The 27,195-nt window shown below is 50.6% G+C and overlaps 1 protein-coding gene across 3 annotated transcripts in view; it reads right to left on the bottom strand.

Moving 5' to 3' along the window:
• The window catches only part of DCTN1 (dynactin subunit 1), a 30,054-nt gene extending 4,970 nt beyond the window's left edge, over nt 1–25,084 (bottom strand). The window contains exons 1-21 of one of the 3 annotated variants that reach the window (XM_029231914.1): nt 24,814–25,084; nt 11,768–12,013; nt 11,428–11,506; nt 11,194–11,228; nt 5,433–5,624; nt 4,890–5,087; nt 4,535–4,739; nt 4,380–4,458; nt 4,108–4,267; nt 3,887–3,991; nt 3,514–3,705; nt 3,308–3,424; nt 2,911–3,063; nt 2,133–2,293; nt 1,875–2,043; nt 1,538–1,606; nt 1,237–1,299; nt 977–1,126; nt 654–815; nt 435–566; nt 78–203 (exon numbers count right to left, since the gene is read on the bottom strand). In XM_029231914.1, the coding sequence (XP_029087747.1) occupies nt 78–203; nt 435–566; nt 654–815; nt 977–1,126; nt 1,237–1,299; nt 1,538–1,606; nt 1,875–2,043; nt 2,133–2,293; nt 2,911–3,063; nt 3,308–3,424; nt 3,514–3,705; nt 3,887–3,991; nt 4,108–4,267; nt 4,380–4,458; nt 4,535–4,739; nt 4,890–5,087; nt 5,433–5,624; nt 11,194–11,228; nt 11,428–11,506; nt 11,768–11,995 (2,775 nt within the window). In that variant the 5' untranslated portion in view covers nt 11,996–12,013; nt 24,814–25,084. Of the gene's footprint in view, nt 1–77; nt 204–434; nt 567–653; nt 816–976; nt 1,127–1,236; nt 1,300–1,537; nt 1,607–1,874; nt 2,044–2,132; nt 2,294–2,910; nt 3,064–3,307; nt 3,425–3,513; nt 3,706–3,886; nt 3,992–4,107; nt 4,268–4,379; nt 4,459–4,534; nt 4,740–4,889; nt 5,088–5,432; nt 6,749–11,193; nt 11,229–11,427; nt 11,507–11,767; nt 12,014–24,813 lie in introns of those variants that run through there. The other 2 variants (XM_029231915.1, XM_029231916.1) reach the window with 2 other exon arrangements.
• Nucleotides 25,085–27,195: the final 2,111 nt, after the last annotated feature.

Below are 27,195 nucleotides of genomic sequence, written 5' to 3'. Positions count from 1 at the left end.
ATCACCAACACTCACTGCTTCCCTGTGCCCCATGCTATTTCCTGGCCCCCCAGATCCAGAGCCTTCCCTATCCTCACCTTGATCTTGAGTGACTTCTTCAACTCCTTAATAACTGTCTCTCGATCTTCAAGCTTCAGGCCCAGGCCTTCAGCATCTGTGATCTCTGCACGAAGGGCTGCAGCCCGCAGCTCAACTGGGGGAGGCTAAGGGTAGGGACAGGAGACAGAGGGCAGGGATAGGGAGAGGAGGTCATCAAGGCACTCCTTTCAGAGATCCAGTCAAAGGGAAAATCTTCTCCTTGCCTCCTAAGCAGGATGGTGCTCCCCAGATTCCTTCCTGCTGCCGCCCAGCCCTCCCTCCCACAATTACCAGCAGCTCTCCAAGTCCTGCTCCTCCAGGCCCCTGGAGCCCCTCCAAGGAGCTACCCCACCCACCTTGCTAGGGGGCCGCTCTGCATCGTACTCTCCCTCCTGCATGGCGGTGGCCAACTTGTTCATGGTACTGATCAAGATGCTGCATGACTGGCGCAGACACTCATAGGGGCTGCCGGAGGGGGCTCCGTAGATCTGCAGGTGTCAAGGGCAGTAGTGAAAACCCCACACTGGCCACCTGACTGCCCCATTACCACCTTCCGCCCAGCCTTCCCAGCCCACCTGCTCGCCTGCTTTGAAAGCCAGCTCCTCCAGGGCAGCCACAGGCAGGCCTTCATTCTCTGCCAGTGGGGCAATGAGCTGGGCAGCAGCAGCAGCCACCTCCTGCAGCACAGCCACCACCCACGTCAGGTGTTTCCTGCAGTCTAGGAGTGTGTCGGATACCTGTGCAACAGGCCAGAGTCAGGAGCCCACTCTGGGCCCCGCACCACGGCTCCCAGCTACCTCAGAACAATTCTTGTCCCCTGACCATATCCAGATCTTGACACGCTGGGCCCCTCCTGGTTCTACTTGGCTTCCTTCCCATCCCCCTTCACAGCCCAAACCTGTGGTCCAAAGGCCAGTGCAGCTGGGATCCCAGGAGCATCTGTCCCTGGCATTCGCCTCCGGATCTTCTTGCAGAACTGGCGGATATCACTGCACGAAGTTTCCAGGTCCCGGAGCAGGAGTGCAATATCTGAAGCCTCCTGCCCACCCTACTCAGGGAGCAGGAAACAGATGGAGAGCCAAGTCAGCATGAGGGCTGGGGCGAGGAGGTGGGGACTAAAAGGAAGAGGAGCTCAAATAGACCTAGTTGTGCTCTCACCTGCAAGAAGGCCCGCAGCCGTCCCACCTCCACACTCATGCAGTCCAGGGCACTCTGGGTGAACTGTGAGGACAGAAGCAGGTCGTTGTCAGCCCCCAACAGGAGCCCTTCTGCCCCATCACCATCTCTAAGAAGTCTCCGCCCTCGGCTGGCCCCCATCCATAAGTGGGTCCTCTGGCTTCCCTGATCTGGCCTTAGTGACCCTGTTCCAGTCTTATGCCGACACCCCTTGAGGGTGTGAACTGATGTCTTCCATTTCTGATCTCTATAAGGGGCTCAACCACTGGCCCAGACACCTCACCTTAATGTGGTCAGCCAGCTGTATGGTACTGTCCTCCGGTTGTTCAGAGAGGTGGATGCTGTACAGATGCTGAGGAGGGATGGCAAAGAAACAGACAGTCTTTAGGCCTTGGAAGAATGGAGAACTCTTCCCAAACTGCAATTTGACCCTGTCGTCACAGGACTCCAGAGGTATGAGAGCACCCAAAACCCTCAAGGAGCTGCATGCTGAGGAGAGTCCATCTACGAGCCTCAAGCCGTCAGCCTGGGACATACAACCTTGGCTACACTGGCCAACAGCCTCCAGCAGAAGAAACCCTCCCTCCCTCCTGTGCCAAGGCTGAATTCTCGCCCCAGACCTGGTAGTACTTGATGGCTTTGGTGAGAGGCTCTACGTTGACAGTCTCGTCCAGCTGATCCTTGTGCAGCAGCTCAATGAGAAAATCCAAGGAGCGTTCGTGGGCACTCATCTCAGGGTAGAGGCTGCCCACCTTCTTATACATGTCCACACTGCACTGAGAGAGGGCACTAGAGACCAGAGAAGGGCCCTGTGAGGCCAGGGTCTACCAGGCAATCTCAGACCCGTGGCCCTGGAGTAGAGGTCAGGGGTTACTTACTGCTCATAACGGTGGAGTGTGGCCTGCAGCAAACTCAGCGAATACACCAGCCCAGCAGCAAAGCTGAGCTGCTCCCCCACAGCTCCTCGAAGTCCTGGCCGCTCTGAACAGTTCTCACTTAGTTCAAATTTCTCCTGGGCCTGCTTCCGGATTAGCTCTGCCTGTGGGAAGAAGCACCAGAGACCTGGGGCTCAGAGCAGAGGATGGAGAACACAGACTCAGGAATATAGAGAGCTGAGCAACTATGTAGGGGGCACGGATACATGGGGGAGAAAGCAGAAACGGCTCTTAGATGGGCAGGGACTATCACATGGGCAAAGTGTAATGATGTGATTACTGGTGGTTATGAAGATTTGGGATGTGGGGATGAAAGGGTGGCAGGACCAGTGGGACCAAGCTCTTTCCCGCCTTAAAGCTGCTGCTCCTGCTACCTTTCTACCTAGAATGCTATCCTGACAATTACCTCCCCACTAACTCCTAGTCATCTTCTAAGTCTGGCCTCAAATGTCATTCCTTCGGTGACATCCCTCTATCTAAATCGGCTCTCCGACCGTGCTCTCTCAAAAACGCTACCTCCACTTCACAACGTGCCATCTCCCCTTCACAACATGCCATCTGTAATATACATCCATCTGTGACTCTGCTGACTGTGCTCCTCCACTACATCATAAACTCTGTGAGCAGGGAGAATGACTGTTATCTTCACTTGGCATCCTCAGTGCCTGGTTCACAGCAAGTTCAACAGAGTCCTGTTGGGCACGTGATTGATAGACCATACCTTGCAAATGAGACGAGGCATGAGCAGCAGCACCAGGACGCAGTCATGGTCCCCACCTGGCCGAAGGAAGCTGTCAGGCATGAAGGCTGTCAGCAGGGACATGTGCCGGTTGGCCTGTGCCACCTCCATCTGCCTCAATTCCATCTCAATTGCCTGTGAGGAGGTGGACAGGGAGGTGGGCTCTCAGCCAGGCTGCAGAGGGCCTCATAACCACCATGCCATGCTCCACCACGTTCCCCGCTTCTAGGCCCAGGCCAGGAGTCTTCCAAACCACCACACAAAGCACCCCCCAATCCAGGAAGCTGAAGCCCAGAACCCCACACCAGATCAGCCCACCGCCACACCCAGGCTGGGGTCCCCAGTACTCAGCCCTCTGCGACCCACCCACTTTCCTGACCTTGGCATGGGCCTTAGTCTCAGCAAACTTGATTTTGAAGTCAAAAGTCTCTGGGGGTGGCTGCTGCTGCCTCTCCACAGATGCTTCCTGCTGGTTTGTCAGTTCCCGGTTCACATCCTGGGAACAGGGACAGACAATGAGGCACAGCTGGGTCCTCAGGGAGCCCTGGGGAGATGGTGGGCAGAGAGTAGCGGGTATGCAGGCACCTGCAGGTGGGCGGTCAGCTGGCGATACTTCTTGATGGTCTGCTGATAGTCTGCAACTGTCTCCTGGGCCGCCTCCACACGCTTCTGGGCCTCTCGCACCCGTGCACCCGCCATATCCAGCTGCTCCCGCAGCTCCAGTTCTGTCTCACGTGCATTCTCCTGCAGCTCATCGTTCATTTCATTCATTGCTTCCTGGGAGGCCACAGGGGAGTTGAGGCAAAGGAAAGTCAGAGTCAGGGTAGCAGGCCAGGGTGGGTTCACTCACCACGCCTCCTACTCAAAGGTCAGGGGTCACATGTCAGCCCTTCTCTCAGCAAGTCACTTCCAACTACCCTCCATCAGGGTCATGAGTCAGAGTCTGCTCTTCTCTTACCAAGTCCCCCACGGTTTCTCTCAGTTCCCGCACTTTCTCTTCCAGATTCAGGTTCCGGTCTGTCAGCATCTCCACCATCTCCTCAGCACCCAGAGCAGCATCCACCTGTGTTACAGAGAGGGAACAAGGAGAAGGGCTGAAAGGTACCTAGAAACAGAAGGTGCCTATAACAGAAGCGAGCCAGTGGAGGTGCTCTGGGCAAGGCGCTGGGCTCCCCAGACCTGCTCCTTGAGCTCATCAATGGTGCTCTCTGCCTGGCTCAGCTCCTCCTGCAGACGCTCCCGCTGTTGCCTCACAACTTCCAGCTCTTGGTTCTTCTTTTCCATGAGCTTCTGGAGTTTCACGTGCTCCTGCTTCTCGGAGGAAGAAAGATCCCGCATTCTGTGGGAAAATGGAGAGAGAGAAGAGAGCGCGTGTGTCGGAGTCACCGGGTGGTGGACGCTCGAACACATTTGGAGACAGGAGAGTGAGCCGCACAACGAGAGGACCCTACCTCACTAGGGCATCCTTTAGGCGGGCGTTCTGCTCCTCAAGCTGCTTGAGCTGATAACTGGACGCAGCGCCATCTGAGCCTGGGGAAAACCATTAATACTTTCAGACAAAGTTCCAACCCCACCATTTGGCCCCCAGCAGCTCCTGGCCCCTTACCCTTCTCTTCAATCTCAGCCTTGAGGATCTCCAAGTCAGTGGTGAGCTCGTCCACACGCTCCTTCAGCGCCTCCACCTCTTGCTGTAGGGACTCAGCCCGCTCTTCGGCCATCTCCTTATCCAGAGTGGCCATCTCGATGGCATCAGCAGTGTCAGCCATCTCCTCCATGTAGCGTTCCTTTGCCTCTAGGGCCTCCTTGGCTTCCTGAAGAGGAGTGGAGGTTGGTTGGGGTACAAGCACAGAGCTGCCTCATGCACCCTTTCTCACAGGACACTCCAGGCTCCAGTTTCAGCTTCCAGTACACTTCCTTGGGCCCCGTGCCTCCCCAGACACCCTCTTCATCCCAAGTCCCACCTTCCGAGCCTCCTTGAGGCGCCGCTGCAGGTCTGCCTGCTGCTCCTGCATTTTGCTTTTCCATTCCTGCACCTGCTCCAGCTGAATCTTGTGTTTCTCCAGCTCTTTTAGCTTTGCCTTGTCTTCTGCACGTTTCAGTCGCAGAGTCTCCAGTTTCTCCTCCAGGTCCCGCACTTGGGCCCTCAGCCCCTCCTCCTCCTGCAAAGGAGAGACCCTTCAGTCTATGCACAGCCTCCCCCGTTTTCCCCATCAAGACTGAGCTGGAGTGGAAAGGACAGGAATGTGTGCAGACATCATTCCAGGCCCAGGGCCAAAGCAAGTGGCATACAAACATCTGAGAAGAGCCTGATACATAAGGGGAAAGTGTGGAAGGGCAGAGAGTATAAGAGCTTAGTCAGTGATGGGATACCTATATGCTGTGTCCCCCACTCTTCTAATCCAAGTTCTGGGTCTCCCCCAACCCTGGGAAACTTCGAAGACCCTGCCAGGGGTCATAGGCCCTTTCGTGTCTTGGATCTTCTTCACTCCAACCCCAGACCTTACCTTAGACGGGGAAGGAAGCGGTGGGGCTGCTCCAGGAGAGGTGAGGGCTGGCGTGGGGATGATAGGTGCCGCCAGCGGAGTCTGAGCTGGGGTGCTGGGCTCACTGCTGCTCAGCTCACCTGCTGATGCTGAGCCAGAGGGGCCCAGGGAACTACTGGCCCCAGCTACCCCAGTGCTGGCTGGGCGGGTGGGCTATTCAGACAGGGTAGGGGCAGACCAGAAAAAGCGTAGGGGACAGGGGTGGTGAAACAGAGTAAGGCAGAATATGAGAATATGGCGAGGGAAGTGACAGAAAAGGAAAAAGACAGAGTACCAAAGCACAAAGAGAACAGAGAAACAGTGATGAGCAGAATGAAAATGACACAGTCAGAGATAGTGACAAAGGACCGGGGCAGGGTGGGGGTGAGAGGATGGCAGGAGAGGAAGGGATGGAAAAAGACATAAGATTACAATGCTCCTCCCTTGGCACTGACCCCACATTCCTCCAAGCTCTGGCACTAACCCCTTAGAGCAGAATCCCATACTCCCCAGACCATTCCTTCTGTGACCCACTTGTGATCATTCTAGCAATTTCTTAATACTCCCAATCCCATTGTTCCCCAGAGGGAAAAAGTGCCTCAGTGTCATTCCCAGAGAAAAAGAACAGACTGATCTCTAATTTTCATGTTCCCAGAGAAGGCTGGGCTAAAAGTGGGGGTACTAGGCCCCCCAGCTCTTTAAATCAAGCTGATTCTCCTCCCCTTGATCTACTTCAGGGGACCCTGCAGGTAAAAGAGCCAGGGTGAAAGTTGTAATCCTTGGCTCCCCTCTGAAACAAGGTCAGTACAGCCAACCCATCTGTCACCTCCCTCCCTCCAAGACAGAGGGGCTCTAATCAGATGACAGGACCCAGGTCCCTGTGGAGCTGAGGCCCTGGAGCAGACAGGCCTGCCCAGTGCTCCTCCCTGCAGGGCTGAGCCCTGAAGCTCTCCCGATGGGCTGACACTCAAGAGGCCACATGCCCAAAGCCTTTCACAGATACACCCACCTCCTTATCTCCTGACATTTACACTGCCAAGTTTTTTCACCTTTCTTCCACTCAAGCTACCGGCTCAGACACCCTCCTAAGAGCCAGAAGTCACTTTCCCCGGAGGGGCCTGTCATTAGCCTCAGTCCCCTCACTCCCCTTAAGAGAACCCAGGATACACTGTGACCAACTTACACTTGCTCATACACATGCCCACACACATGCACATGCCTAAAATGAGTGTGTGTACACTCAGGAGTAGCTTGTACAGAGGCCTGTTTTTCCTCACCTTGGGCCGCCGGGTTGTAGTCTGGACAGGCAACAGGAGCCAGAGGAGAAGTAGTCAGGAAAGAAAGGATAATGGCAGAAAGACAGCAAAAGGGACAGCAATGAGAGCAGAAGCAACAGAAATGAGGCTACGGTTAGCGGTCCCACCACTCCTCCCCCATCCCCATCCCATCCCCTTCATCCAGGGAATCACCTCGTTCCTATTCCAGGAACTCAGAACTCCTATTTCCCGTTAGTTCCTTCTCCCACTTTTGTCCTACCCTTGCAGACCTCACCCCTTCAGACACCCTGGAAATCCTGGAAGTCCCCGTCTCCTAGGCTGAACCACAGGAGACCAAACACAGCAGCTGGTAGAGAAGACCAGTCCTTCTGCAACAACCTCTCCCACTCTATCCCAGAGCCCCGCCCACCCACCACTCCCAAGGACTTTCCCAGGTCAGCCCCTTCCTTCAAGTGCTAGACTCCACAGAGGACTCCCTAGAAATACCATGTGACAAGAATGATGATATGAGCCCGAAGTGAGCGATATGAACCCAGCAGAGGGAGATCAGGCCCCCAAGGCAGAACAGCGCTACTGTGTACCCCACCCCCACCCCCTTCCCCAGGACCAGTTCCTGCAGCAATTCCCTTCCCCAGGGCAGAGGGCTCAGGTGTCAGGACCATGAATACTGCATGAGCCTGAAGCCCAGAGCTCAGCAAAGTAGCCCCACCCAGCTGCAAGAAAAGAGGGGTAGGGTGGGCAGCAGCATAGGGAAACTACTGCCCTAAACCAAACCCAGAAACCCCTCAGGTTACTGCAAAGTGACACAGATGATTGACTCCAACTCCCAAATCAGGTTCCTCACACCCAGTGTCTCATTCTTGTGTCAAAGGCAAGATTTGGCCTGGGCCCTGCTTCTAGGTCTCCCAAGGAGACCAACGCCCACCTCTACTACCCTGGGCTAAGCCTCCATAGCTGTGTATCAAAAACTATTCTAGGGAAAGACCCCTGACACAAACCCCAGTGGGGCAGGGATGCTGGTATTACAACCGAGAGTCATTCTAGCAAAGGTTGGGTGAGGTAGGCCTGCTAGAGGCACAAAGACATCTGGACCTGCTTCCCAAGATTCTCTCATAGGAAATGCATCCGGAGCCAGTCTGCAGCAAAAGCTGCCTGAAGCCCAAGCCTGTGAGGCCACTGGGTACAAGGCCCAGAACACAGATTCAAAGCCAAAAGCAGGCAGGCCAGGGAGCAAATGCCCAGGGTGTGGGGCATGGCAGTGACACACACCTCTCCCTGCCCCCCACCTTCATCACCATCCTCTTCCCCCAACCAGGTAGACAGAGGAAGTCAATCAGCCCCCACCCCCACCCCAGCAGCCTGCTGCCACCATCACGCTGGCAACCCAGCAGCAGGACCAGAGCAAGCAAGAGTACCTTTCGGGCTGTCGGTGCCTGTCTCATCATTGCAGAAAACCAAAGAAAGCCAGGATAGGAGAGAAGGAAGGACAGAGGAAGATGGACAAACACAGAGGAAGGACAGACGGGGGGGGGGGGGGGGAAGAGACCGAACAGAGGGAAAGGCGGCGGAGACAGGAGATTAGTGCATCAAATCCCAACAATGCAGCCTCAGCTTCCCAGACCAGCAGCTTCCCAGCTGGCAAATGGCTGCAGCTCAGATGCAGAAGCCCCCACGGTGCGCAGTGGGGACAGCCAGGCTCCGGCAGGCACCGGAGAGGTAGCCGGCCTAGTTCGCCAGCTGAAGCTGATGGCAGCCTCAGTGGCCGCAGCAGCAGCTCCACCTGACGTCATGCACCCACCCTCCTCTGCTCCACTAGGGGTGGAGACACTGCTCCTCAGTCACCTAGCAACCACCAGGCTCTGATGGCTCCTCCTCCTCCTCATGATTGGACAAAGTCCTCTGCTGAACCGGCCCTGCTTCCTCCTCCAAGGAACAGGTTCTGGCTCCTCCCTCTCCTTCCCTCTCCCCCAGCCCCAAGAATTTGCTCCAAGAAATTGGGCTAAGGGCCATCTCATTTCTGGGATGACCTCTCTGGGACCAGGGTATCACTGCACAGGGACACAGGGCCTCACTGCTTCATCAGGCCTCTCTCATACTCACACTCCCCTCTGTCCACAACCCCATCAACTCTACTTCTGTCTCATACACATGGACAATAATACCCTTACGGTGGCTCATCAGGCTCATGTACCCACAGCACTCCTGCTGCATCAGCTCGGCAGGGCACACGAAGAAACCTGGGGAACATTCCATCTGGGCTGCAGCAGCTCTAATGACAGTGTTTGGCTCCTCTCTCAACTCTACCCTTGTTGTAGTCAGGTTAAAACCTGTCTCTAAAGGGCTTCCAGAAAGGACTGGGCACCTTGCAGAGACATCTGGGTTCTCTCTTCCACCCTCCTCCTCAAAGTTCCTTCTTTTGTTCTGGTGCTAGCTCCCTATTCCCTGGGTTAAGTGATGTGCTGTGACAGAAGCACTGAAGAGGAAGGCCCAGGGCAGGACTTGACTACTTGACTGACACTGCATCACGAGCCAAGAAGGTGCTATATCCCAGCACAGGCAGCCTAGGCTAGGCTTTGCCACATTTCTCTAGGCAGCCGCCAAAACCCCAAGATTTGGGCACAGCTCAGGTCCCTTCTCAGGATCAAGTCAGACTGCGGCCAGAACTCCTCCATAGATATCAGACTGCAGGTCCATCCTCTTCTCTATTCAGGGGTCTGGTGTGAGATGGGAACCCCAACCTGGAGCCAATAATCAAGGGAAGAAGCCCAGTGTCTAGGATGGGTCCGGCATCCTTTTGAGAATTATTTTCCTTTTTATATCCCCATTCCCTCCCAAGCCAGGACCCCAAAGCAAGTACCATCATGTTGTCTCTTCCAAGGCAAAACTCCAAAGTGAGGACCCACCACCAACCAGAAGTCAAAAAAAAGATGTTTTACTCTCCCCTCCACTGCCCCAATCTAGTAGCCCTCCATGCAAGGTCAGAAGGGCCTGAAACAGGCTGGTGACAAGGAAATCACAGAATCATACATACAGCACAGCACATACAGGTCTGACAGGCACATGCAGGTCGGAGACAGCTTGGGCATAGCCCCAAGGCATTGGGCTGGTGTGAGGAAGTGGTCATGGCGGCAACTTAAGACTAAAGGAGTTTCAGGGGTGTGGGAGTTGTGGGAGGTGGGCCTCAGACACACCACCAGAGGAAGGAAGAGGCAGTGAAAGACTGACAGAGCACAGTGAGGGTGGGCATTCACGGCAGCACTCACCCAGAGACAAGAACAACGCAGGCTTTTCAACTCAGGACTGTTCTTCCTGTGCTCTGTTCCCTGACCTCCCACCTCCTTACCTAACCACCTCACTTGGTACTCTCCTCACCTCCAGACCCCCAGTCCCTCCTCCCACTGCCCCCAAGCTGAGGCTAAGTGAGAATCCACTGTAACCCAGTAAATGCTCTATTCCATGCTGCTACTGTTTACAGTCAAACGCTTGGAGTCTCTGACTAGACGTCCTGAGGCGATGGGCAGGAATGTGGGAAGGGGTAAGGATCATCCCTAACGAGTACTACCTGAGCCTGATGTCCTTGCACCCCTCAAAGGAACTCTGAAAGCCAAGGCTGCCATTTCCTCTGGCCATCCCAGCCCCAAGGTCACACACACATGCATGCAGCCCAAGGACATGCAGGACAGCTGGGGAGGGGGCTCATGGCCCTCACCCACCCAGGCACAAATAGTAAACACACCACCTTCTTAGGCTTCAGGCCCCGCTGCATGAGGAGTAGGAAAGGGCAGAGTTAGAGAACAGACTTAAACATCACACTGTGCTAGCTGGCCAGATATCTTGGGTGTAGGTATTAAGACCAACTCAGGCATACCCAGGTATGGGGGGAGCCAAGTCACTGTCAAATCCAGGGTAAGTGAGATGAGGGCTCCCTTAAGGATCAGCTTCCAGGAGGTCCACACCCTGACCCAGAGGAGCTGGAGAGTCTGGAGCCCCACCTCACACATCCTGCACAGAGCAGCGGAGGGAGGCTCCAGCAGGCCCTCTGCATACAGCCTGAAACAGGTGGCAGAGGGTCCAGCTCCTCTCCATTCACTTGTGAAAAAGAAAGCACCTTCTTTCTCCAGTTCTTACCTTACCCCTACCCTACACCCATCAGATGCTGGCAGCCTTGGATACCAAAAGGTAGGAAGTTGGCAACAACACTACTGGGGTCAGACCTGTCCTCCCTTTCACCCCCAGCCTCTGTTCCAATTGATCCAGAACTTCTGGGCCTTAAGAGCTTTTTCCCTGATACCACCCTTACACCTAAAGCAGCAACTCATACCCAGAAAGCTTCCTTCTCAGGGAAGATGGAGACTGGAAGGCTAACTCAGTTTACTCATCTATTGCTTCTACCTGCCTGGCATTGAGTCTCCCTCCTCTCTTTCTCCTTTCCCTCTACTACTCCCACCCCACCCGCAACCACTTACCAGTTTGCTGGTCTTTGCATTTGAGTCGGTTCCCTCTGTAGAATGCAAACAGAAACAAAGTGTGTGTCTGTGTAGAGGGGTAGAGGCAGAGAACATCATGGCAGGTTAGGCAAGATATAACAAGGGAGCATGGTGGTGATGGAAACTCTCAGGATCCACCGTGGCCCCTTGTTCTGGGGAGAAGTCCTGGGGACTCCTGGATGTGAGGAGGCAACTTAAGTGGGTGGCTGTTACCTCTTCTGAGGACCTTTGAGGCAGAAGAATCAGGTGTCTCTGGGGAAGTAGTATCTGCTCCCTCTTCAAATACCTGGATCTGAGGACACAGAATAGACTCTATATAGCTAGATCAAGGCTGGATGTAATATGGGCCCCTCCCCAGGCCTTAAGCAAACCTGGGGTACAGGGCAGCTTCCTTAAGGATAGCTCTTAATCTTCCCTCCCCCATTACCTCCCACTCTACCAACCAGAGGCTTACGCTCATGCCCAGGAAAAGGGAGCACCAACACACCAGCCGCACATGCAACAGAGCATGTACACACACACACACACACACACACACAGAGGAGGTGAGTACCTGGGATTGGCGCACAAAGATGCCATGCCCTTCGTCACAAGTGAAGTACTTCCTGCCTTGGACAGTTCCATCATTCTTGCCTTTTGCTTCATCCAGGATCACACCTACCCACTTGCCAGTGGCAAATAGCGTGGCTCCAACATAGGCCACAGTGCCACGGTAGCCTTTTCCAATCACCTCCACGCGGGAGCCCACTCGCAGAGGCCGGGCACTTGCCTCCGCACTCATTCTGCTGCCGCTGGGAGTCTGAAAGACACGTGCAAACATACATAGTTAAAAGCCTCAGGTCAACGGTGTCAGCCTAATATATAAGAAAGGCCCCAATCAGGATCCTGGCCTGAAAAGGGATCAAAAATCACTTCCCTGAACCCCATTCTCAAGGTAAAGTGTCCCCACCACCACCACCAAATTCCCTTTTGAAAAAATGTCAGTGCTGTGTTCTAAAACTTCTCAAAACGCCTCTGGAATCTGCCAGAATTTTTAAGAGATTATATTTAAATTTAATAAATCAGAATTCATTGCTAGATCTGTGAACGTCACCCCACACGGCTGCTTTCTCAAGGAGCACTGCCCCCTAGGAGGGGAATGAAGCTCAAACAAATAACTCAGTTTAGACCAGGCTCCCCACAACCCAGTGCCTGACTCAAAAGCCTGAGCTGGGAAGACAGGTGAGTCAGTGAGTGACCCCACTAATCCTGTTCCCTCCCTACTGCTGCCTGTCCTCCCTGAGGGCACATAACTGTGCCTCCTTCCAGCCCTTAAGTCACTACCACTCCTTCCTGACCTGACTTCCCCCGCCCCCACCAGCAACACTCCTAGATGCCTCACCAAGCCCATCCAACGATTTACTCCCTTCTTCCTGGCCTGAGCCCTGTTCTATCAACTCTCTACCCACAAGTTCTGGAGATCCTTCACTCATGCTATGTCACTATAAAAAGAAAAATAAAGGCCAGGTAAATCGGGTACCTCAGATCTGTCCTGCATCTGTCCCCCAGACTCTGCCCAGTGGTTCAAATGGATGGCTTATCACCCTATCCATGGTGATAATGGACAAGGCAAGGGAATAGACTCAACATTGTCCTTGGGAAGCTCTCATCTTCTGACATACCCATGATGACAGGACAACATGAAATTAGGTTCCAAATAGGCCCATGGCTTAGAAGAAAATCACACCTAAGCCATTTTTAGCAATAGCAGCTCTATGAACCAGGGGCCTTGCAACAAACAGAGAAGGAAGCACGAAGAAGTGACAGCATGGCCTTGAAGACTCCACAGGGCCCCCTTCTGATGCCCCCTCTTGGCTTCATAAGAGAGCTCTGCCAGAGCCAGTGACTCCCTAACTCTCTTCCCCAAAGAGCTCATCCAAGAAGGTGAGGATACCGTTCCCAGGGGCTCCGAGAGGCCAAATCATACCTGGGACAGCCGAGTGGCTCTCACGGACCTGACAATAAAAGGAACTGACAGTAACATCAGGGCTGGCCCCAAACTCAGAGACGCTCTCCAACCTCCTAACCCTAATAAGCCTCTCAGAATCAGGTGGACACAAGAGTGGCTACAGATTCAATCTCAGTCAGAAGAGCAAGAAAGCGAGTGACAAACAACAAAGCAGCTCTAAAGAAAGACTTCACTGAAAGACCATTCCAACCCACCAACCCCATTTGTAATCCCCAAGATAGTCTGGCCCCCTCAGGAACCTCTGGCCTGAGGTCCACTTGGAGTCAAAGGTCAGGCCTCACCAGTACCCAGAGAGGGCCCAACTCTGGGAAGGGAAGCCTGTGCAGTCCCACACGGTCAGGGCCGCGAGTGGCCCCAGCCTAGCTACCGCCTGTCTCCCCACCCCCCACAGCAATGTCCACAGCCACCCAAGGCCTTCTCCAGAAGCCCTCCCGTGGCCATCCCAGATCAGGACCACTTACCCGACTGTACACGTGCCTCTTGCTCTGGGCCATGTTGCTCACCCGGCCTCTACCCCCTCCCCCAGCTGGCCAAAGACAGAAAGAAAAGGCAGAAACCTAGGCAGGAGGGTCAGGGCTCCAGGCCCTCATGGACAAACACAGAAGCCAGCAAGCGTGGCCCTCCCTAGTCCATGGACCCCCCTGGGTGGCCTACTGGGGTAGGGGTAGGGACGGAGACGGGGCCGAGGAGCAAGTCCTCTCTGCTGCTGGAGGATTCCTGAACCCAGAGACACCGAATCCTGCTTGCCAGCTGATGAGTCTCACTCTGCGCTAGTGCTGCTCTAGACTTGTCAGGCATCGAGCTGGCCTCTGGGTCCTAGTGCCCCCTTGCTTCACCTGGGCCAGCCAAGAGGGACCGCGTGTAAGGGACTAGGCCCACGCCAAAGACCCTCAACGCTCACCTCTAAAGTACACTGTCCTACGGCTGGGAGCACAGCCCTGCTGATCCTCCTAACCCGCACCCCCTCACCACCGTCACTGCCACCCTTCCCACCCCCAGGACGTGAGGCCTCAGCCGACCCACAAGCATCAAGCGACACATTCACACAGCCAAAATAAGGGTCTCTCGCCCCCCTTTCTGGTGCTCTTCCTCCTCCCTCCCCTTTCTAAACTCTGGAGTCACGTCCAAACCCACGTGATTAGGGTCTGAATTTCAATCTCACCCTGGGCCGGAGCAGCCAGGCCCCCTGCCCAATACACAGCAAAGGAAGGGCAGCAATGGAGGCAACTTCACACACACACACACACACACACACACAAAGCAAAGCAAAGCAAGTCAAGTACCCCAGCTCCCTCAACACTGGCAAAGGTTGCCATGGTCATTCTTCCTCCCTTCTAGTCGTTATAAAGGGCCAGGCTCTGAACCCTAAGAGTATCAGGTTCAAACGGATTAGTAAGGGTGGTGGTCAGAAACAGAGAGTCCCACTTGCCCCCTACAAGTGGGGGCAGTGCCCAGTCCACCTCAGCCACCTGTCCCCTGTACTCTTGGCCTTGCCTCCTAGGCATCTCCTTAAGAGAAACAATGAGATGGTTTGTTTTCTATTTTTCACAAAATTTCTTTAATAACCATATTACTTTTATAATTTAAAACGTTTAATAAGATTATACATTCTAGTGAGAGGTCTCAAGAGGGCTATGTAACCACTTCATTCATTTATCCATCTAATGGGCTAGAAACCAACAGTCCCCGCCCCTAAGTAGCTAACAAGGTTGTCCTGGGGTCTGATCTATGGCTCTACCAGCTACAGTGTGGATGTAGATTCCCCGGGCCGAGGGATACCTGTCTTGTCCGCACTGGGCTTCACTGGCTGAACAGGGTCTTCCTCCACTCCACCCTCTTTCTAAGGCAGGCCAGATAGCCTAATAGAAGAATGATAGCCAACAGCCAGATATATGGCCCCCAAACATCTCTCCACATCTCCAATCCTGGCCAGACCCCCTAGGAAACCATTTCTCTCCTCCTCTGCAAAATCTCCATGTTGCCCCCTCCTTTCCCTATTCACCATTACACAGGTGGGCAGGGCCATGCAGCTCCTTGCAGCCTGGACTTCGGCATGTTCAGAACACTTTACAGTCTACAGAACACCTTAAAAAACAATTGTATAGTACCATGGTTAAGAATACCGGTCCTAGACTCAGGCTGCTTACATTCAATCCCTGGCTTCACCACTTGGTAGCTACGTAAACTTGGTCCCGTTACTTAACATCTCTGTGCCTCAACTTCCTCATCTATCAATTGGGAACAAAGAACATCTCTGAGAGCTGTTGTGAGGATTAGCTGAGATAATCCATGTAAAACACTTAGGACATTGCCTGGTATTTAGTAAGCACTCAACAAAGTTAGCTAATAACTTAGTTATCATCATATTTGGACATCAAAATAACCCCATAAGAGGCAAGCCAGGAACAATGCTGACAAGGAAACAGGGCTTAGAGAACTGAGCAACTTCCCTGAAGTCACACAGAAGACAAGGAGTGGAGCTGTAACTGGAACCAAAGCCTGAACCAGAACCCTCTGCACTTTTTACTCTCCTCATTGATACCACACATATTTCTAGGCTTCCAAAGCTGTGCTCTTCCTCTGGACCACACTACCGTCAAAGATTCAAAAGAGCGCACATCCAAGAACATCACAGCTCACTAGCCACACAAGTGTATATAGTCACCTAACTTCTTAGATGCTGTTTCTTCTATAAAATGGGACTGTCACCTGCCATATCTACATTAATGCTCAAATAAGATAAAGCACATAAAAGTGCTCTGTAAAAAAAAATGCAGAAGCTGTACAGGTATTAAAATAAAACGTCTAGACGATAAATATTATAAGGAATTACAGAGAGGAAAAAGGTAAGCTAAAAAGAAAAGGGATACTTGATTATCCCTTGAATCATGAGGTTTTTGTTTGGATATATGGAGAGGAAAAGCCTGCAAACACTGTAATTTGTGAGTACAGTATGAGTAGAGACAGAAATAATTTTGCTTGACTGGGGAAAGTTAAAGATGACTAGCTTGGCTGAATCAGTGAATTCTGATGAGTTCTCCTTTCAAACTATAAGCCTTTTAAAACAGGCTCCTCAACTTTTCCTCTTTATGATCCCATCACTCTTAGCTCATGAAGTCAAATATTTATTGAATGAATTAACACTGATATCGAGATGTATTACAAAGTAAATATAGTCAGGGAATTTAACATCACGTAGAGATAGATGAATTGGATCCGATAACAACAGGAAGCCAGTCTCTTCCTGAGCAGGAGACTGGCATAATGAAAACTATTTTAGGAAGATCAAACAGGTGGCAGAGAGCAGAATGGAGTGGAGGCAAGAGCAACTTGATAAAGACAGGGAAAACAGCAAGGAGGCTATGGCAGTAATGAGCAAGGGGTGAGGAGGTCTGAGCCAGGCTCATGAGAGAAAAAGAGAGGGAAGAGGAAATGGACCGATTCAGAGACAGTACAAAAAAGCCCCGAGAAGGCCCTATGATAGATCAGACATGGGGAAAGAAGCAGTAGGCCTGTATGGGCTCTGGAGATGGACAGACCTGGGTACAGCTTTGGTTCTCTTATTTCCTCATGTGTATGACTCTGAGTAAGATATTTTCAGAGCCCTGGTTACCTCAACTGAAAAAAGCGGGAAATAATACCTACCTCACAGGGATGTTGTGAGGATTAAATAAGACTGAAGTAGAGCATTTAGTACAGTGCTGAGCACAGAATGTGTGTTCAACAAATTGTAGATATTGTCTTCATCACTACCGAGAGGGTACATCAATGACAACTGCACACGGTAGGAACTCAAACCTTGCATGAATAAATGGATGGATGAATGAATGCATGGATAAGTAAAGGAATGAATAAGCTTGGGAGTTTTCAAGCAGGAATAATGGGAGAGTGATGATCGATAACAATAGAACTGGATGGGAAACTGAACATGTTAAGAGAGAGAAAATAAGTCATAGGGCCTTCTCGGAGGCAAATTTAGTGTGACCACTAACACGTGTACTTCACGATCTCCTTCCAAAACGAACCTGTGATGCAGACACACGGATTCCACTATTTCCATTCTACAGGTGACAGAATTGAGTCTCAGAAGTCAAACAACTCACCTAAGTCTCATAGCCAGCAGGGCACATGTGAGTAGGAAGGGGGGCACATTTGACTAGCGGTACAGGTAGGTGATCCTTCAACAGCACCATTGGGCCCCACCCCACGTCACACAGACATGTAACTCTGAGTTACATGCTACCTCAGCCAGAAGACAGATACTCCCTGGATTTCTAATCCATTTTCCTCCCTAATGATATTAAATACTAATAAAAACTCTAGGAAAATGGAAAGAGAGGAGGGAAAGAAATCTGTTTCTGATAGATTACCAGTGGTCTTGGAGAACATTTCAGAAATGACAGGAAAAGAAGTGGATTATTAGGAATTAAGGAGGAACTAGTAAGGAGGAAAAGCCTCTTTGGCACCCAGCCTGCACCATTTCTACCCTGCTTTTACTGGTACCCCAGCATCCTTTATGCCCCTGACCTCCTCTTGTCTCACCTTACCAAACTTTGATCCTGGGCTAACCCAACTGTTTGCTTTCTCTGATCCCACTTGTAGAGGTCTGAAATCCAGGCAGTCTGACAGCAGGTTCCACACACTTGAACTGAACTGCATTAGGCACGGGGTATTTCGATTTGGTTGCAAAGAAATAAAATGAAACATAAAGGTAACCAGCAAGATACAGATTTTCTTATAACTAGGGTGAAGTTGTACATCTCTAAAAGCACTAGTAGGAGAGGGATATGTGTGGATATAAGTCCCTCAGGAGTCAGGAAAGGAGAGGGGAATAGAAGCTCAGGTACTGGAAGCTTGGAAGGCCAGATTCCAGATATGCACAGGAACCCCGAAAGAAGATAAACAGAGCTTTTTATTCCTAGGTCCTACTCCAGTATCTGCCTTGCAGATCTCACACAGATAGGACCTAGACCCTAAATAGACATTTTTTTACCTCTCCAGCTCTTCATTATCCCCAGAAATTTCTGTAGCCCACTCTCAAACTGAATACAGGTCTACCCCCTCCCAGGATATCCTCCTCCCCTAGGAATACCCAGTGACTACCAGGCCCACCTCCAAAGGGCCCAGACCTCCAAGAGCCAGGAAGGAAAGCTACACAATATGCCTCACTTATCCTCAATGAAGGCACTTCTGCAGGAAGGCAACAAACACTTGAGTGCAGCCTGGTACTCAAGAATTGCAAGCCGGGACTTCCCTGGTGGCGCAGTGGTTACGAATCCACCTGCCAACGCAGGGGCCACGGGTTTGATCCCTGGTCTGGGAAGATTCCACATGCTGTGGAGCAACTAAGCCCGTTGCCACAATGACTGAAGCCTGCACGCCTAGAGCCTGTGCTCCTCAACAAGAGAAGCCACCGCAATGAGAAGCCCGCACAACGGAACAGGAGCCCCTACTCGCTGCAACTAGAGAAAGCCCACGGGCAGCAACAAAGACCCAAAGCAGCCAATAAATAAATAAATAAATAAATAAATAAATAAATGTTCTTTGAAAAGAAAAAGAACTGCAACCCTCCCAGAGCTAGCAGCAGTCCTACTTAATAGCCTACTCGAAGATCCTGCTGCTTTCTCCCCATGATCAACCAGCAAGTCCCTGGCACTAGGACCCTGCAGACAGGGAACCCTGAGCCTGCGCTCTAAAGAGAGAGATGCACCATTTCACAACTTCAGCAAAAGCCAAAGCAGCCAACAAAGCCACAGCCACCTCGGCTGTGCTGGGCTCTGCCTTTTGGGCAGCTCACCGGCCACTCCCCAGAAGCAGAGCATTCTGTCCTTTCTCTTTTTAAATCCACGTCATCATCTGATCATAATGGGAATCAATCTCAAGTCACCACGCAAAGGCGTATCCATGGCAACATCAAGAGGAAGGACACAGAAATGATGCTCCAGTGGCTGCAGCAGGAAAAGGTAAGTCCATTTCTCTTCCACCCATGCCATCTCATCATTCTCCCCTTTCACTCAAGTCAGGTGTGCACCTTACCTACAAATTCTATCTATCCCACCAATGGGGAAAACAAAGGTGAGTGTTAATAATCTATGCTATTATGTAAGGTCATAGGTCTGCCTAGTCCCATAACTGGCAGCAAAAATTCTTTTTCTGGCTGACTGAGACAAGATCTCTTTTCTTATTCACCATCTCAATTGACATGGTCTCAGCCTGCAGTACCTAACAAATCATTATCAGTCACTTGTCTTTCTAGTCAGGTTGCTGGGAAATCACACAAGGATTTCAGAATTCTGTATGTAGTTGTAAAAATACAGCAGCAACACTGACTCTACCACCCTGCTCACCCAGGCCACTGCCATACCCACAGACTGGCCCTCCTTAGCAGCCCTAAACTCCAGCCCCTCAAGGACCAGAAACTGGGAGTTGGGATGAAATTTCTGCCTTTCTCTGATGCCTCAAGGAAGGAATGCCATTCCTGCAGAGGTAAGAGAGTCATCAGACATAAGTTCTACTAAGTGTAAGTAATACTCCATGCCTCAATTTCTCCTTCTGTAAAACATAGATACTAACAATACCTTTCTAACAGGGTTGTTGTCAGAATCACGTGAGAATGCCTGAAAAGCACTAAGAAGAGTGTCTGGTATGAAGCACTCAATAAAAGTCAGCCATAATTATTATGAAGAAGAGGAAAGAGAGGCCTACAGTGCAGGATTCAAGTTCGGAGGGTACTCAGTGTTCTTGGAGCATATCTCAACTCTGCTCTCTTTCCCTTTCCTCTCTGGACAGTTTCAAGTTTCCCTTACCACTATCAAGTCCCTGTTCCTATCCGAGCCCACACCAGGACCCCCACCCCTCAGCAGATAACCTTGCTGAGAAAGGAAATTGAACCTATTAGATAAGAATTCCTTTGCAAATTTAGGTGTATCCATCATTGCCTCTTTCTTCCTACATTCTTTTCCTTTCTTCTGTCATTCCTCTTCAAAAGAAATGATGTCTCCTTTTCAGAGACAACCCTCCACCCTCCTCTGCAATCATCATTTCCTTTGTGCCTTCAAATGCAACCTCTCTATACTGGCTCTTACATATCATCAGATAACCCATGCTCAAGACTTCTATTCTAGGAAAATCTGTCTCTAGTCTCTGCTACTCCTCCACAAGCTGCCACCATCTTCCTTCCTTCCTTCCTTCCCTCCCAAACTACTCAAAGTGAGTAGTACATCCTCCCTATCCTCACTTCCCATCCACTCTTCAATCCACCTGGCTCCCATCCAGCTGCTCACACTAAAAAAATAAAAGAGCCCTGGTGACCACAATCTCCTAACTGCCCAATCTCAAAGTACATTTTCCAAGCTCATCCTACTTGACCCCGCTGTAGCAACAGAGGCTGCTGATTCTCTTCCTGCAACTTTTTCCTCTGTAGCTCCCTGGACAACATCCTCTCTCACCTTGCCCGCCAATCCCTGTCATCTCCTCTGTTATCTTCAGTCTTCTATAAGCATGGCTAGGCTCATCCATTCCAACAGCATCAACTACCACTTACATCTACCACCCCTAGACACACACTCTCTTCTGAACTCCAGACCCACATTTCCACCTATCTGCTAAGCGCCACAGACGCCCAAATTCAACATGACCCAAAACACACGGAAGCTTCCCCCAGCAAATGTTCCTCATCTATACTCCCCCTTTACTACTGGTACCACCATCAATCCAAAATAGAAAACTGAGTCATCCTCAACAACTCCCTCTCTCTCTTGTTCTCAACAACCCATTAATTAGTCATTACGTCAGGTGAACTCTGTCTCTACAACCTCCAATTTATCCCCTCCTTCCCATCCCCACTAATACTTAATTCAGCTTGAAGCCAAGCCCAGGTTACTACAAGAGTCTCCTGATGTCCTGGATCCAGATTCTCCCCTTTCAGTCTATTTCCACAATTAGCTTTCCAAAATATAACCACATCACCTCCCTGCCTAAAAAGCTCCAGTGGCTTTCCTCCCACAAAATTGAATCTTAGAACAAAACTACAGGCCATTAAAAACCTGGCCTCATTATGAATCTAATCTCATCAATCACCTCTCCTTTGATCCCAAAGTTCTCTTAGATTCCAGCCACTTGGATCTACCTATCTTATGCCTCTGCAAATGTTGCAAACGTCACCAGGTCTCTCTCTTCATCTTCAAGACTCAACTTACTTATCACCTCTTTCCTGAATATTCCCCTGATGTCTCCATGTGGAGCTAGTCATTCCCTCCTCTGCCCAACACTTTGGAAATATCTCTATTACAAGATCCCATTTTACTTACAATATCGTCTCCCTTATCCCATCGTGAATTCCTCCAGGGCACAGAAATTTTATTCATCTCAGTATGCTAAGCACTGAACACAGAAGACACTCAATGTTGAATAGAAGCCTATACCAACACCAGGCTCTAGGGATATAAATTGGTTCTGACAGGTTTCCCAGAGACACCATGGCGGAAGTACAACAGTCAGGCACACATACACCCCAAGAGATGTAGCTCTTTGCTCACCAGATAGGAGCCTAAGAAACTAAAAGTGCAGGGACAGCTCCAGGTCCTATGGAATTTGGTAGTGACAAAAAATCACAACCTCATATGCTTCCAGGGTAAAAGGATGAGAGAGAGAGAGAGGGAGAGAGCGGGGGGGGGGGGGGAGACACCTCTAGACTCTAGGGGAAGTGCAGATCTTTGGGGAAAATAGCTTTAGCGTGGCTTCAGAGTGGCAAGGGTCCAGTCTCTGCTTCAGTGAAACCCTCAGTGGATATGTGGGAGCTTGGGGAGGTCAGACTGGACAGCCAATCTGTCCATCAGCCAAGTACAACTAATATTAGCTGGAACTTCAAAACAAAAATTATATAAAACAAAATTCAGAGACTCCAGGATGGCAAGGACCCTAAGATAGATTTGAATCAGTCAATTGCTCAGCATTTACCTTCTCAGAGGACACTGAGGATCCAGTTCTCAGTTCCCTTAGTATGGGACAGCTAACCCAAGGCCCACACACCACCCAGTACCAATAGACAGGCTAAACAACCTAGGAATCCTCTACCACAATCCCTCCCGACCTATAACTCCAAACAGCCACTAACAATGATAGATCTGAGCAAGTACAACCTATGGCAGTTGTCGATCATGTATTATGATTTTCCCAACTATCCTAACAACTTCTTTTCCTTTGTAATCTCATGTGCATTCAGGCCCAACTTATCAATTCTTCCTCAGTATTGCCTCCTGCATTCTTCCTTTCTCTTCCATTACCACTGTCATCACTTTGGTCTGCCATGTAACAGCTTTGAGAATTAAGGCAAATCATTTACTCTCTTTGGCGCCTCATCTATAAAACTGGGTAACAGCTGCCCTGCCTACCTCACAGGAAAGGTTGTCTGTGAAAGGTTCTGTAATCTGTAAAATGTTATACATAAATAGAAGGCATCACTATTATCAACCTAAGCCCTCTTTACCGATAATGTGAAGCATTATCTGGCTCCCTGCCTCTCTCCTTCTCCATTTCCAACCACACCATACACCACAGTAAGACAACTACACACTCTAAAACATTGCTTTGCCCAAAATCTTTCACTGACACACCATTTCTTACTTGAATCCAACAATTCTGGATCTGACGTACGCAGTGTCATCTCTGGACCACTGTCAGCTGCTTAGGACGCTTTCCCTAGTTTTGCAAAGCCCCACCCATCCTTCAAAGTCCAGCTACAGCCCCACTACACTCCACACAGAAGGACTACATTTATGAGACAGAGATTTGAAACAATGTCATGGAAGAATAAAGGATAATTCAGTTTGGGGAAAACTTGGTAGAAACACTGTCATCTCACACGTTAAGAGTTTTTTGTTTTTTTTTTTTCTTCCACCATGCCACGCAGCTTGTGGGATCTTAGTTCCCTGACCAGGGATTGAACCCAGGGCCTGGCAGTGAAAGCACCAAGTCCTAACCACTGGACCGCCAGGGAATTTCCAAGAGTCATCTTTTAAAGAGGGATTATACTTTTTTTTCTGTTTGATTCTAAGAGATAACCTAGGACCAACAGGATGGAAGTTATAGAGATGTATTTTAGCAATATGAAAAACTTCCTTATTGAGCTATCCCACGATGAAATGGGATGCCTTACATGCAGTAAATTCCCCATTACTAGAAATGTTCAAGCCCAAACTGGCCATAGGGCAAGGATATTTTAGATGTAATTCAATTATCACAAGGGTAACTGGACTAGAATCACAACATTTTAGGTCTGAAGGAAACATGAGAGATCTTCTAGTCCAGTCTCCTATTTTATAGGTCTGGGCAGGGGAAGAGATCATTCAAGGCAGCACGGCTTGCTCTGGAGAGCAGGGAACAGAACGTGGTCTCTTTCAATCCAGTGAAAACCCTTGCTACTCGAAGTGTGTGTGGTCCATGGACTGGCAGCATCAGCATCACCCGGGAACTTGTTAAAAATACAGAACTAACCAAAATCTGTACTTTAACAGATTTTGTGTATGTAGCATTAAGGTTCAAAAAGCACTGACCTACACTGCCCCTTCCAAGCCTTGAGTTTCTAATTCTGGAACTCCATTTCCCAAACTGTTTCGTATGTTAAACAGAGGTAACACCCAAGAAAAACAGTATTTTCCGTTCAAATCTGGGAAACTCTCCATACTATACTTCCAGTAGGAAATTCGTGATAAAAATATCAGTAGCATACTGAAAGTTCCAAAATATTCTGTAGTAGAGAAAACTTTAACCATGAAGTTTCTGAACATATGTGAGCACAAAATGTCTTTGAAAAAAAAGTTATCCTTAACTACTATCGCTAACATCCCCGGGCCTTGGGCTTCGCCCATACATTAGCTAAAGAACTTCAATCTCCACCTCATAGCTCCTTGACTCTCAGTACCTTAAGCATACTGGATTAGTAAGCGGTCAAGACGGGCTTGCTGCTCTCCACACTGTTATAAGTGAGGGTAAGTTTCTAAATCACCGCCTCTTTTTTTTTTTTTTTTCTTTTTTTTCACCGCCTCTTAAAAATACCGGAGTTCGTCATCTGTGTGATTTAGCTGTGGGGATGCGCTAAGATGACTGCTCAAGGGTGAGCCTGCCAGTTAAGGCGGACGCCAGGAATGGGAGACTGACACACCAAACGCATATCCAGGCCCCCCACCTTGAGTCCGCTTTGGTTTTTGTTTGTTTGCTTGTTTTTCTGTTTGACACAACTTCTCAACCGTGTGCCCCACAGGAAACCTGTAGCTTTGGAGTGGGTTCAGGGGTGCCTTGGATGCTCCCAGGAAAGGAGGGGAACCCTTGCAGTTCTGGAGGAATTCGGAGACGCAATCACTCGACCCCGGGAGCACACCACACCGGCAGGCTGAAGAGCTCAGGTGGGTCGGACCAGCCCAGACGCAGGGGGCGCCCACCCCCGCCGCGGCCCACCCCTGCCGACCCCCGCCCCGCACACCCGGCTCCCGGCCGCGCCCGCCCTAGGCGAGCGCCGAGTCCCCAGAGCACAGCCAGGAGCCTCGCGAACACGGTGGGGGAGGAGGCAGTTTCCAGGGTCGCCGCCTCCGTACCTGTCCTGCCAGGGGCTCCGCGCCCGGCTCCGGGCCCCACCGTAGACCGACGCCCAAGCCCTAGCGGGGGCCCGCCCCGCCCGCATGGGCTGCCCGCCGTGCCGCCCGACCCCTGTAGGCCCGTCCCAGGCCCTCTAGCCGCTGAGGCCCACAGGCGCTCTGGTCGAGGGAACACGCTACTCTTGCCCGAAGACCAGTCCGGGTTAAATACTGCGCGCTGAGCGCGGCCGAGAAGACTTCGATCAGGCACAAAGCTGGACGCCTGGAGCGAAATAAGCGCGTGCGCACTGTACACGGGAAGCCGATTAGGACCACAGGAGAGAGGCGAGCGGTGGCCAGCGACCTCTGCAGGCAGAGGGTAGACAGCCCAGAGGGGAGCCCGAGGATTCCTTTGCGTTAAGCAAAGGGCTCCCCCAGAGGGTGGCTACGCTTCTGAGTGCTAAGCTGTTAATTAAAACAATACTAGTAAACCATCTTTCGTCAGGTAGCTTAAGGAAAAAATTGAAATTGGCTGCTATTCAGTATTAGCCATCATATGGGGATTCAGGCATTCTCATGCCCTTATGCAAATTTACATAATGGACTTTGGCATTTTTTAATTAAAAAAAAAGAAAACATGGGTGGCAGGAGTGGCAGCGGCTGAAGTAGGAGATAGATGGGCCCCTGGGCTGGACAGCTGGTGCTTGTCAAATGGAGCAAAACTGAAGTTTATCCTCAGCCAGACAAGAATGCAAGGCCCATTTCCCTTCCTTCATTGATGTGGAGGGAATGAACTAGCAGTGGGGTATTTGTTGCAGTAAAAATAGAAATGAGACTTTTCTTTTTGGATAAACAAGGAAAATAAGTAAACAATGAACAGGTTGGGGAAACAGCATAACCAGGCCTGAAAGTGTTAAGCAATCTTGGTTATTCTTTAGCTGTTACTACTCATAAACACGTGTAGCTAGACTTGTCCTTAGCAAAGCCAATTACTCTCTGACCCCCATATGAATTACCCTTTGCACCTGGCATTTCTTCTCCTACACACCCTTGCAGCACTCTTCATTTCAGAAAGAAGGTCACAGCTGATAACTTCAGGGACACCAGACCCGGTTGCTCAGCTGCCTGATGCCAGCTTTGGCCATAAATTTGCAGAAGAAAAGAAATGCAAGACCTTAATTACTTTGAGCCTTATCACCTACCCCAGACCGCGAGCCCCAAGCTATAAAAACCTTTCCCAGTGGCGGGGCAGGGGGGCACAGTTCTTGAGACTCTAGCCTGCTGTGTTCCCCCTTTTGCCTAGCAAAGAATAAAGCTACTTTTTCTCCTTCAAAACTCCGTCTCCGTATTTCTTTTCGGCATTGGTGCACAGAAAGCCAAGATTTTGGCATCACAGCCAGGCAACCCAGCTTCGTGAAGATTCGCGGCATGCTGTGGCCCGCAGGCACCCAGCACGCGCCTGCCCCGCTGCCATGGTGTCCAAGAGGAAGGTCAGCTCTGCCGAGGGGCGGAGAAGGAGGAGCCCAAGAGGAGACCAGCGATGCTGTTGGCTAAAACAGCTTCTGCAAAAGTGGAAATGAAGCCAAAAAGGTGGAAGGAAAGGATAAATCTTCAGGCAAAAATGTGCAAACAAAGGGGAAAAGGGAGCAAAGGGAAAACAGGCTGAAGTGGCTCACCAAGAGACTAAAGAAGACTTACCTGCAGAAAACGGAGAAAATAAAAATGAGGAGAGGCCAGCCTCTGATGAAGCAGGAAAGAAAGAAGCCAAGTCTGATTAATATCAAACACCCGGTCCTATCAGTGGTCCCTGTCTCCCTTCTTGTACAATCCAGAGGAATATTTTTACCAACTATTGTGTAAATGCAAGTTTTTTAGTAGCTCTAAAAACATTTTTAAAAAGGAGGGAATCCCACTTCATCTCATTTTTTAAGTGTGTGACAGGGAAGAGCTAAATCGGACTCCACATTGGATCTGTTTCTTTGACTTTAACCTTTGATTTTCGTTGCTTTTGTCATTATAATCATGCATAATGACCGGCCTCAGGAAACCCTGCCCACCTGTGAATGGCTGCAAGAAAAAAGAAACTAACACATCACCTCACTGAGGCTGGTCATTCCAGGAGATGTTTTGCAAGACTAATGGCCCTTTTACTTTACTTCCTCACCGCCTCTGCCTCTCTGATTCTATAAAAGAAACTGGCATCCAGACCCAGATAAGATGGTTTATCGGAGACACTAGTCTGCCATCTTCCCGGTCTGCCGGCTTTCCGAATAAAGTCGTATTCCTTACCTCAACACCTCGTCTTCGATTCATTGGCCTGTCGTGCGGAAAGCAGAGTGAGCTTGGACTCGGCAACAAATTTAGCGAGCCAACCAGGAGCCTTGCTCGTGTCTAGCCAGCCCC

This window comes from Monodon monoceros, unplaced genomic scaffold, assembly GCF_005190385.1.
Source record: "Monodon monoceros isolate NGI ecotype Baffin Bay Population unplaced genomic scaffold, NGI_Narwhal_1 Super_Scaffold_19, whole genome shotgun sequence".
Lineage (NCBI taxonomy): Eukaryota > Metazoa > Chordata > Mammalia > Artiodactyla > Monodontidae > Monodon > Monodon monoceros.
Note: the sequence above shows the minus strand (reverse complement) of the source record. Positions and strands in the feature narration are given on the sequence as shown.